This window comes from Lactuca saligna, chromosome 6 (genome assembly GCF_052625555.1).
Source record: "Lactuca saligna cultivar CGN05327 chromosome 6, ASM5262555v1, whole genome shotgun sequence".
NCBI classification, from domain to species: domain Eukaryota; kingdom Viridiplantae; phylum Streptophyta; class Magnoliopsida; order Asterales; family Asteraceae; genus Lactuca; species Lactuca saligna.
In genome coordinates this window covers 39,002,502-39,014,554 of record NC_136422.1, presented here as the reverse complement: position 1 = coordinate 39,014,554, position 12,053 = coordinate 39,002,502, and the positions used below count along the sequence as shown (strand labels likewise).

General features: G+C 34.4%; 1 protein-coding gene across 2 annotated transcripts; it reads left to right on the top strand.

Moving 5' to 3' along the window:
- Positions 1 to 4,946: 4,946 nt before the first annotated feature.
- Positions 4,947 to 11,068, top strand: LOC145000034 (uncharacterized). 2 transcript variants are annotated; one of them, XM_078959180.1, is made up of 19 exons: positions 4,947 to 5,204; positions 5,641 to 6,121; positions 6,221 to 6,312; positions 6,790 to 6,954; positions 7,028 to 7,421; positions 7,494 to 7,612; positions 7,728 to 7,800; positions 7,888 to 8,105; positions 8,189 to 8,233; positions 8,308 to 8,445; positions 8,664 to 8,760; positions 8,831 to 9,022; positions 9,091 to 9,155; positions 9,591 to 9,660; positions 9,744 to 9,869; positions 9,942 to 10,058; positions 10,161 to 10,331; positions 10,432 to 10,491; positions 10,788 to 11,068. In XM_078959180.1, the coding sequence occupies exons 1-19, from the start codon at positions 5,140 to 5,142 to the stop codon at positions 10,890 to 10,892; spliced, it is 2,793 nt and encodes a 930-aa protein (XP_078815306.1). In that variant the 5' UTR covers positions 4,947 to 5,139; the 3' UTR covers positions 10,893 to 11,068. The 2 variants fall into 2 exon arrangements, with proteins under 2 accessions (XP_078815306.1, XP_078815307.1); XM_078959181.1 differs by lacking the exon at positions 8,308 to 8,445 and having other exon boundaries at positions 4,948 to 5,204.
- Positions 11,069 to 12,053: the final 985 nt, after the last annotated feature.

The window sequence follows — 12,053 nt, the reverse complement described above, 5'->3', positions numbered from 1 at the left end:
CAAGTTTTGAAAATATGTATAAAAATGTATGTTTTTATCTACTAATATGTTGGGTAGAACATGGGTAGATAGTTGGTGTGTAATAAACAGATGAGAGGTCTCGTTGTTGTTTTGATCCAGTCATCTAGCGGAATTTAGATGACGACCACGGAGTTTTCTAGACAGTCCAGTGGAACGCTAGCAGGCTCATAACCTGTAGGTGTTAATGCACTTGGTTGTTCATTCGCTGTATTACATCCCCCTCATGGTTGCCTTATTTGACTTATATTCCTGAGGAACCCCCGCAACATGTGTTGTCACCCCGATGAAAATATTCTTAGATTAGGTCCCTTGTGTTAGTTTTTTAGGGACATAAAGTGAGAATAACGGGAATGGGTAACTGGGTTATTGTTGGTTGATAATAATTAGTTTAATTATTTATTGTGGGTTGAAAACCCTATATGCTCACCAGGCTCCCAAGCCTGACCCACTCAGTTTTATTTGTATTACATGAAGTGGTGCAAGGGCGTAAGATGGATGAACCATCAAGTTGTTTTGTTTACAAGTCTGTATATGTATATATTTGTTGAATGACTTGTAATGTTATCGTTTATGCTTATTGGTCTGTATCGGAACATGACACGCCAAGTTTTGATTATATAATGAAAAATACATTTCTTTTATGAAATGCTTTGGTAAACATTGTTTTATCATGTTTTGTTTTTGGGAACAAATTCCGCAACTCTTTCAAATCAAAAAAATTTACTCTGAAATTATTTTAAAAGCATAAATGAAAGTCGGTCTTTTCTGGCCGAGATTTTGGGGATGTCACAATTCACTTCTTAGATGTCAATCACCATGTAGTTATGCATAGATTTCCCAAAATTCCCTTAATGAGATCTTCAATTCTTGTTTAGGTTGTGTCGGCTAAAAATCAATCGATCTAAAATTCGATTTTTGGGTTATGTATTGTTATGCCAAATCTAGAAAAATCATAAATTCCTCTAACGATGTCAGATTTTGACGTTCTCTATATTCATGCTCTCGGTTTAACATCTACTACGACTTTCGTTTAGATCACTAAGGCTAAAAAGTATTTCGTCAAAAATTTACTTTTACTAGTGTTAGGGTTTGATAGTAAAGTGATTAGAGATTAATTCCAACAAGGTTTAGAGATTAATTCCAACACCAGAAAATGCATCAGTTGTTGGTTTGAAGTGGGTATTTCGCAACAAAATGGAAAAAAGAAGGGAATGTGATTCAGAATAAAGCACAAGTCAAATATGCAAGAATTATTGGTAGTCTGATGTACCTTATGAGTTGTACCAGACCTAACTTAGTTTTTGCAATAAGTAGACCAAGTAGATATACTCGTAATCCGAGTGATGAAGATTAGAAGAATTGATCCATGATGTTTAATGCTTCATAAAGATCTTGGAGATGATTTTTGACTTTCATGGATTTTACTATCATGTCATCCATATATACATCCTTGGTTTTTCCAAGCTGGTTTATAACAATCGTATCTTTTGCATACGAACTCCGTTTTGGACGTTCTTCATATTTTTGGAAACAAGTCATCATGTACTACGATACTAGAGTGTTTGCTTACTTCGGCCTTTAAAAACTAGATTTTTGATCAATGCAATTGTTGATGTGTTGTAAAATTTAGTTACCACTTTAAAATTTTGGACTTTTCTTTTGGCATTAACCACGACATGGTGAAGGTGTCACCACGACGTGGCAAGGCGAAATAGGTCACGTGTTCCTTCAGGTCACCATAGTGTGGCAGCATTGACCATGGCATGGTGGCAGCTGACTTGAAAACCCTATTTTTCTGGGGTTTACTCTGGGCGTACTCCTTGTACACTAGGAGTACTAGCAGATGGTGGTCACTTAGATCATCCACGTATGCTGGGGAGGGTCATTAGCCGAAGGGATTTGATAGGAAAAACTAATTCTCATTAAAAGTATAGTGCTATTAAAAGTAACTAAACTTTATTATAAATCCCAATCTTAGTTGCTTTAGAAAAAATTGAATTTGTATGCTAACCCATTCTAACATGTTAAAATAAAGTCATGAAATCTATGAAACCAATGTAGTAGCAATAGTTCAAATTTGATTCGAATATTTGAATAAGGTGTATTATTGTGGTGAAAATATCTATTGAAATTAGTTTACCTAATGGATCACCTCTGACCTCCCATAAGATCCTGCCATGAGTCACCACCCATCACCTGCCACGTCATTACTACCGACCAAGGGGACGACACACCCAGACAGGGTGTGCAGCTACCATGGCTATTGCTATTGTGGGGATTTAAAAGGAGAGATCACTCCAGTATAGGGACTTCGACAACATGAAGCCCCCAAAGTTTGATGGGACCAAGGACCCTATTGTGGTGATGAGGTGGTGGTCTGATATTGATGGTTTCTTTCGTTGGCTTTATCGTCATAAGTTCAAATCTAATGGTGCCCTTAATTGCTACAATGGACGTTTTATCACTCAAGGTTATTCTAAACAATCATGCTTAGAAGTTGATGATACCTTCATCCTAGTTGTTAAAATTGCTACCATCTGTACTATTCTTAGGATCACTGTACAGTACCCATACACATAGCAAGGAAATCACAACCCTGAGGGGATCTGGTTCAGGATCTGGAGTTGATGGCTAGGATTGGCCAGGGTTGATTGTTGATCTGATGCGGGAGATGATTACCATTGGATGTTACAGATACCACATATAACACAACATACATGAACAACTATGGGTTATCAATAACTTTGGGGACTATCAGTAGTCCCATTGAGCTAAGAGCACACATTGTGGGTTATCTGCAACCCTAGTTGGCTATCGGCAACCTCAATTACATATAAATAACATATCATAACCATAACAACTAGACCCATCTGGTCATCATAAATACTACTACTCTACCACACATGTAACAATAAGTGAGGAAACTTACCTGATACTGACGACACATAAATCTAGCACCCAAAATGCCGAATCTAGACTCCGCCTAGTCAACAAAATAATTAACCCTAATTAATAATTAAGGTCCAAAACTCAATCGCAAGTCCAAATCCCACAATTAAACCTTCTAAGGGCAAAAGGACCATTTTGTCCTTCTTATTGTCCAAAACCCTAAATCTTGACCAAGGGTCAAAGTCAATAAAAGTCAACTCTCAACGAGTACGTTGAACGTACCATTCCTTACGCGGGGCGTACTACAAATCCAAATTTCATCGGGGGAGGAACTGGCTATGCTGAACGTAGCTAGCCAGGAGTACGCTCGACATACTCCGTCTTCTTCTACTTCCACTAAGTTAGTGTCTTAATCCTTTAAGACAACTAACCCAACCACATATCTAACTAATCTAAGATGTCTTAATCCATAAATTTGTTGGCTTTAAGCCTTTGCATGGCTAGGAAGGACCTAGTGCAACAATCTTTAGCTTCTAATGTACTCTAAGCTACCTTACTCACACATGAGCTAAATGGAATGATCAAGGAACCATTTTTATGGATCTAGAGGCCCTAAAATGCATGAAAGGACAACTACAATTCCCTATAGTGCACCAAACACATAAAGGTCCAACCTTGGGGGAAAAAGTTCATAAAACTTCAACCATGAAGATCTAAAGAAAGGCTTTCCTAGGTATAGACTTTATACCTAAAAATGATGCACAAAGACGGAAGGGTTATGGATCTACAAGCTTGCTAACACCCACTCCTTCTTCTCAAGTCTCATTCTTCCACTAGAAGCACCAAGAACACCCAAAAACTTGCAAAAGCTCGCACAAGCAACACAACTCGAGAGTAGGGGTTTGGAGGCTGATAAGGATGCTCAAAAGAAGTCATAATGTTCTTTAAATAAGGGATAACCCCTAGAATTAGGGTTTAAAAATGGGCTACTATGCCCAACGTAAAAACGTCAAAATATTACTCATATGTCAACACAAAATAATAAATGGTAAATTGGTAAATGATAAAAGACATAAAGTAGTAAAAAAATTCATATGCAAAAAAAAGGGAAGATAAGTCAGATCAGATTTCGATCCTACGATTTTACAATCTTATACACCAAATACGAATTGTTTATGATCCAATTCATTTTTTATACCTACGAACGTAGGATCGTACGATTTTACGATCAGGATCGCGATTTTGATAACTATGATCTAAATAATCCATTAATGATTTTCTTTTTTTTGTTTTTTTTTTGAAAATGCCATGCATCAACACTCTCTAATGAGTTTAATCACTAATCCAAAAACCCCATTATCGATTGTATAGGTGATTATAATTTGATCAACTATACAATGAATTCAACTATGATTCTTGATTCACTGATATCACATGGTGGGTCATCGTAAACAATTTTGATGATCTCATGTAATAGATACCGTAAAATATGATTTGAGAATTAATGACATGTATGGATGTCAATCTGCCACAGTAAAATGTAAAAACCCAAAATCAAATGAAACGTATAACGATATGAACCTTTATTGATAGTCGGTTGGGCATTTGTGCTCGAATCAATATTAACATTAATCTATTTTATCATATGATATGATAATATTTTACATCAACCTTTTAATTTGTTACAAAAATAGTTATTTCCTAATTAATAATGACGGAGATATTTTAACATAATATACTTGTTATCATTTTAACTATAAAATTATATTACTATGCAACATATTTGACTAGTATAACATAAATTCGATATTTATTACCTGTAAGGATAAACCATCACATCACTAGCTAATTCATTGCTTATCCGATTTTTTTATTATCTAAATCACTTTAACGACACCCATTAATTATATACTTTGTTGATTTTCGAAATGTGAATTCAGTTTTAGTTATCGGCTACGGGTTGGGTTGAAACGTTGAAATTAGCGACCCACCCGTTACAACTGAAATGAATAGTATCCACCACCCGATCCTATCATCTGTTTTTGCTTTCTCTATCCCTCGCTCTCACCTCTCCCAACACCACAAGCTTTTCCTCTCACCGACGTGGCACTTCGCCGTTCGCTCCTCCGCCGATCACTCCTCCTTATCCCCATTCCTCCCTCTCCCTCTGCTGCTTCGTCAAACCACCGGTCACCGGCGAAACTTATTCTTTACACATATATATGATCAATGACCATTTCTCAACCTCACGCTCTCCCTAGTGTTTGCTGCCCCCGTTCTGTTTCCCTATCGAAGTAAGTATTCTCTTTATTTCATTTACATAAGTATCTCTTTGATCTCAAGCTATCCGCAACTATGTCGCTTTATAATTGCTTGTTTTCCTTTTCTAATTCCGTTGATTAGCTATTAGTTTAGTGGGAATTCGACACAATCAAACTGCTTAAGCTTGAATTGTGAATATTATAAGTCGCACATTAGTCGTTTGATCATCGAAATGTTTCCGAAGTAGTTTTTTGTTTGTTAAGGGTTAAGTAAAGGTTGCTAGCTAGTAGCTATGGCGGATTATTGAAGCCTCACTTAATCCTTAATCCATTAATTCGAGCACTGAAATACCTTTCATCCATGGAAATCAGGAATTCAATCTCTGAGGTAGCAGAAGTGAGAAAACATAATTTAACGCCAAACACGATACTTTTTTTTGAATTATGGCTATTTGCTTATGTGATGCAGATATCTGAATCCATGGATTTCATGTAAACATTCCACATGTTTATTTCACAAGAAGGTAGCTTCTGTGGACTACTTACTATCCAGTAAGGTTTATTCAAGGAAGAGATATCAGATAAATCTCTGTTTATTAGAAGATGGAACTCTTGGTCTTAGTTCCAGATCATTAAAGCCCCAATTCTCCTATTTCACCCATTACAAATCAAGAAGAACAAGACAATTTTTCCCATTTGCTTCTGCTGATGATGGTGTAACAGTTAATGGAGCAAGTACTAGTGGTGATGTTGAGGAAATGAGGGTTAAACTTGACCAGTCATTGCAAAATGAAGAATATAATAGTGCACTTATTCAATCTTTGCATGATGCTGCAAGGGTATATGAATTAGCCATTAAAGATCAGATCTCTGCATCCAAATCATCATGGTTTTCAACAGCTTGGCTTGGTATAGACCAAAATGCTTGGGTGAAAGCCTTGTCTTATCAGGTTTGTTCTCATTCTCAAATCTCAACATTCTTGTCATATGTGTACACCTCATATTCTTGCTAGACACATAATTATATATAAAATTTGTAATGATTTCAGGCCTCAGTGTATTCGTTACTTTTAGCAGCATGTGAGATTTCATCTCGTGGTGATAGAAGAGATCGCGACATCAATGTTTTTGTTCAAAGGAGGTATGGTTTTTGAGTAGGATTTTTAGGCCAAATAAAAGATACAATTTTTCTCATTTCTGCTTGCATGATGAAATAAAAGATACAATCTTTAGTCCAAATTACAGAAAAACCGCTATATTTTGAGCATTTTGTGATTTAACTACTAATATTTTATATTTTCCAATCAAACCTTAGACATTTTTCCATATCAGTAATTTTACCTCTTATATCAGACCATTAAAGTTTGGGGAATTTTATAGTTTAACCACTAAGACTTTATTTTTTTTTCCAATCGAACCCTAAAAGTGTCAGACATTTTCCCAAACTAACTATTTTGACCTATTAGTCTCAGATTTCAACAGTAATTTTGTTATACACTTCAAACCCTTTTGTCTTTTCTATTTCTCATCACTACTTCCACTCTTTACATATCATAAAGACAACATACAATTACAAAATTCTTATTTATAATTTTATTTAACGATAAATTTTATGCAGTCTCTCAAGATATTACGCTCCCTTAGAAAGTGTAATACGCGATGCACTCTCAGACAAACAACCAGAACTTTATGAATGGTTTTTATCCCAACAAATGCCATCTGTCGTGTCCAGTTTTGTCAATTACTTTGAAAAAGACCAACGATTTTCAGCTGCTACAGGCGTGTAAGTACTTCAAAAATAAAAATCATATACAAGTTTTCACTTTCACATGAAAAAAACTTGTTCCATTTTCCAGGGTCAGAAAAGGAACATCTGTAACTTCAGGGGATGCAAGTGACAGGTCTCTGCTTCTTTTTGCATTGAGTTGCATAGCAGCAATAACAAAACTCGGCCCCACAAAAGTTTCTTGCACACAGTTTTACTCTCTTCTCCCTGAGATAACTGGTAGACTTATGGATATGTTGGTTGAGTTTGTTCCTATACACAAAGCTTATGGCTCTATAAAAGAGATTGGATTAAAAAGAGAGTTTTTAGTCCATTTTGGACATCGAGCTGCAGCTTGTAGAGTGAAAGATGATCAAGGAACTGAAGAAGTTTTGTTTTGGGTGAGTCTTGTACAGAGGCATCTACAACGCGCTATTGATAGAGAGAGAATATGGTCAAGATTGACCACATGTGAAAGTATTGAGGTAAAATAGTAAAATGTAAAATGTTTTTGTAAGTTTTGGTGAGGGTGAGTGTGAATAATCCTGTGTGTGCAGGTGTTGGATAAGGATTTGGCTATTTTTGGATTCTTCATTGCTTTAGGAAGGAGGACTCAGTTGTACTTATCTGCAAATAACTTTGAAGCAGCACCGAAGCCCATTGAAGGATTGATCAGGTAAAGTTTTTGAAAATTGAATATATTTATATTCCATACCCTCCAAGTTTCAACTTAATGCAAACCACAACCCTCTTACATGAATATATGGTTTTTTTCTCTCTCTTCAAATCAGGTATCTTATTGGTGGAAGTGTGCTATACTATCCTCAGCTTTCATCAATAAGCTCTTATCAACTGTATGTGGAGGTTAGCAAAATATTTGGATGAATATATAATATACAATAATAAAAAATTAAATTTACAAAAAACCTGAAAATCACAATTGTTTTGTAGGTTGTATGTGAAGAATTGGATTGGCTTCCATTTTATCAAGGTGACATCGACACTCAAAAAGGGTCACATGGGCATAAAAGTAAACAAGGTCCTCCAAATGAGGAAGCTATCCCTGTTGTTTTAGATGTTTGTTCACATTGGATTCAGAGTTTTATTAAATATAGTAAATGGCTTGAGAACCCTTCTAATGTCAAAGCTGCAAGGTTTCTTTCTAGAGGGTAATGCTATATTGCTATTGCTATTGCCATATGTTAATGAGATAATCCAAGTGGTATTTTATTTATTTATTTATTTATTTCAGGCACAACATTTTACAGGACTCTATGGAAGAACTAGGCATACCTAAGTAAGTAAACATGTATACACAGTTACATTTTTGTTGAGATTTGTTTGGCTAATGTGAAAGGAGAAACTTGTCAGTTGTGACACTTTGGCAGAGTGTAAAAAGGTGGAGTTGGCTTCATCCTATGAAAAGAGTCCCAAGGCTTTAGAGAGTGAGTGTAATTTGGGGTGGCTTGAGAGATTAGTCAATGTGATTGTAGTCGTTTGTCAGACAGTGTAATTTTCTCTCCTGAGGCCCGTGTTTTTTCTCCGGTTTTGACGTTCTCAACATGTTTCCCTTCGTTTGGATTGTTGGGGATCTTTGAGGCCATTTTACCAACAATATTACGTGATGATTGTTAAATCATATATTATCTTTTCTTCTGTTAAAAAAACACATCTCCATTGAATTTACTTTTCCTTAAACATTTATAAAATATGAAATGTTAATGCAGGAAGCGGATGATCGAAAGCAGCACTAATAACACTTTTGAGATCACACGTTCAGGAGGTTATTCTCCATTGAAAAAACAACTAGATTCCTTCGACAAGGTATATCTCCATTTTCACTAAATCAAGTTAACATTTTCGTTTTCTCTTCAATATTTTTTTATTTTTTTAGGCATTAGAGAGTGTTGATGATGCTCTTATAAAGCTTGAGGGGCTGCTTCAGGAGTTACATGTATCCAGCTCCAGTTCTGGAAAGGAGCATTTAAAAGCTGCTTGTTCTGATCTTGAAAAGATTAGGAAACTTAAAAAAGAGGCTGAATTTCTTGAGGCATCATTTAGGGCCAAAACAGATTCCCTTCAGCAGGTATATATTTCTATATATTTAAAAAATTACAACTTACTTTTATAATAATAATATTTCTTACTATATAGGGAAATGATGATGGTCGTGCTGAGAGGCAATCTGGTTCTAATGTAGACCTGGATATGTCCAGCAGGTATTGTTGTTCACAAAATCATTCTCAGCACGTAAAATAAAGGGGCATTTTGGTCATATAATGTTTTTGGAAGGAATACAATCTATCAAAAGGAATTGGAATATTAAGGCATTTGTCATCTGTTTGGTTGCCAAAAAATGGAAAAGAATTTGATAGTAATCACTAATATGTATTAATAAGGGTATTTTGGTCATTTAACCAAAAAAGGCTAAATGTTACCAACTCCCATCCACCCATAGGACTAGTGAAATCCGTGAAACACGGATTTTGAAGGGATCCAACGGAATTGAATTCCATCCGATGGGTAACCAAACACTCCATGGAATGGAATCTTGAATTCCAATTCCATTGATTACCACTGGAATCCATGAACCAATTTGTTCATATTAACCTTAACCTTCACACACCTCATTTGTTCAATTTTTATTTTTATAGTAAACCTGATGTCTTATGGAGCTTGCTACTACGTCGTCCAACCCCAACCACAGAAACTTCCTACAAAAATGTACGCCTCATAATCCCATTTTTTTTTATTTATAATCTATACTTTATTTATATTTTATATACAAATCAATCATTTTTCTACAGGATGATGATGATGACACAAGTCTACTTGAATCAAATGAAATCCAACGTTTCGAATTATTAAGAAACGAACTCATGGAACTCGAAATGCGAGTTGAAAGAAGCACTAAACGCTCTGAGAACGAAGAGGTTAAATCTTTTTCATTAGTAGTTCCACATATTTTCTATATAATTAGTTAATCACTTATATTTAATCTACAGGAGGATCTTAAAATGACTAATTATCCTAAAGATCCCGAAGGGGTTCAACTAGTGAAAGCACAGGAGAAAGAGAATATAATCGGAAGGTCCATAAACAAGTTGAAAGGAAGCACCACAGTAATATTAATAATAATAATAATAATTCATTAACTCCTTTCCTCCTCACTCAAATGACAAAATTACCCTCGTTGACTCATTATATTATGTTTTTATAAACAGGATGTGTTGCAGGGTACCCAACTTTTAGCCATAGATGTTGCTGCAGCTACAGGGTTGCTTAGAAGGGTGCTTATAGGAGATGAGTTAACTGATAAAGAGAAACAAGCTCTTAGAAGAACTTTGACTGATTTAGCAGCTGTAATTCCAATTGGCTTTCTCATGCTACTACCTGTAAGTTGACTTTTTTATATCCCTTTATAATTTTATTTTTTATTTTTTTTATATCATGCATTTTGCGTATTAATTTAATTATATAATGTTATTTATATAGGTGACTGCAGTTGGGCATGCAGCAATGTTGGCTGCTATTCAAAGATATGTTCCATCGATGGTAAGTAATGTTTATATGAATGAATAAGGAGAGATGAATTTGTATTAATTTACGTTTTTGGTCCCTGAGTTTGTTCTAAAGTTTCAGTTTTGGTCCCAGATAGTTTTCTTTTGCTATTTTGGTGCTTTTTATAGCGATTTCGCTCCCTATAGGCACCAAAACTGCAAAAGGAAAATATTTTACAACAATTGAAAATGCTAGGCAAAAAATTGCAAGAGAAAATTATTTGGGACCAAAATTGAAAATTTTGAATAAACTTAAGGACCAAAAATGTAATTTTTCTCTTTTTTGTGAAGATTCCATCGACGTATGGACAAGATAGGCTGGATCTTTTAAGGCAGCTTGAGAAGGTGAAGGAAATGGAAACAATGGAGGGGAATCCTACTGAAGAGAAATTATAGAAAAAAAAAAGTTCTAACAAATCATATACACGTGATTAAATTCAAACAGGAAGAGTTAAATTTTATAGCTTTAGTTTCATGAGTTGTACTTCATGCAATGAAGGTTGTATGCTCCACTTCCTGTGCTTTTAAAAAAGAACAAGGTTGAATATATGCTTTAGAAAGGTTCTCTATTATATCAATGTTTTATTGGTCTGAATTTCAGATTATTTCAGACTCTGAAATAGAAATATTTTTGTCTTTGAAAATTAAGAACATGGTTAATGCTCATATGGTGTTTTTATTTAGCTTATGTTTGGCTGACTAGTTAAAAAATTAGTTGATAGTTGAAAGTCTAGTTGCTAGTAAATAAATAAATTGATGAAAATGATGATTAGTAAAACTAGCTAATAGACATATGTAAAATGGTATGTAGAAGATTTTTTTTTTTTTTTAAATTAATAAACGGATATATTTGGAAGAATTCGAAAAAAAAAGCTCATAAGCTTGTTGAAATGTTAGTTTTTGGTTTGACAAAAAACATGACAACTTAAAAAGCTTGAGTCGGGAACAACCATTGAATATTGGAAAGATTGTAAAGCTTGAGTCGGGGAACAACCATTGAATACTGGAAAGATTGTCTTTCCATGTTATGTCAAATAAAAACAAAATATATGATTATAAAATAACTCTTCTGAATTATGTCATTGATAATAAAATTTCGATTTTTCGAACCTATTGTAATATTTAAAAAAAATTGTGTATGAAAGAATGTTTTTGGGGAGAAATAAACACCAATTTGATATAAAAGAAAATGAATTTTGATTTATATGAAATTCTCAGGGTTTGATTGTTCTATGGATGGTATTGGATTTCATAGAATTTTGTATTCCTTTGTTAAGGTTGGTCTATATGTGTTTTTGGTACGGGATGATCAAGAGCTTTTAGTTTTAACTTTTGATGAAATTTTCTAGTTTAAACAAAAACTTCGTTTGACAGTACAAACATTTAATTTTTAGTTTAAACAAAACGTTTCAAATCTAAAAGCTATTTCATTCAGCGTTTAACAAAATGTTATTAAGCTTTTAAAATTAATTTTCAGAATTGTCCTTAAAAATATATTTATATAGAATTGTTATTTTATGTAAGTTTATATGTTTCAAATGTTTCTAGCTACTTTTG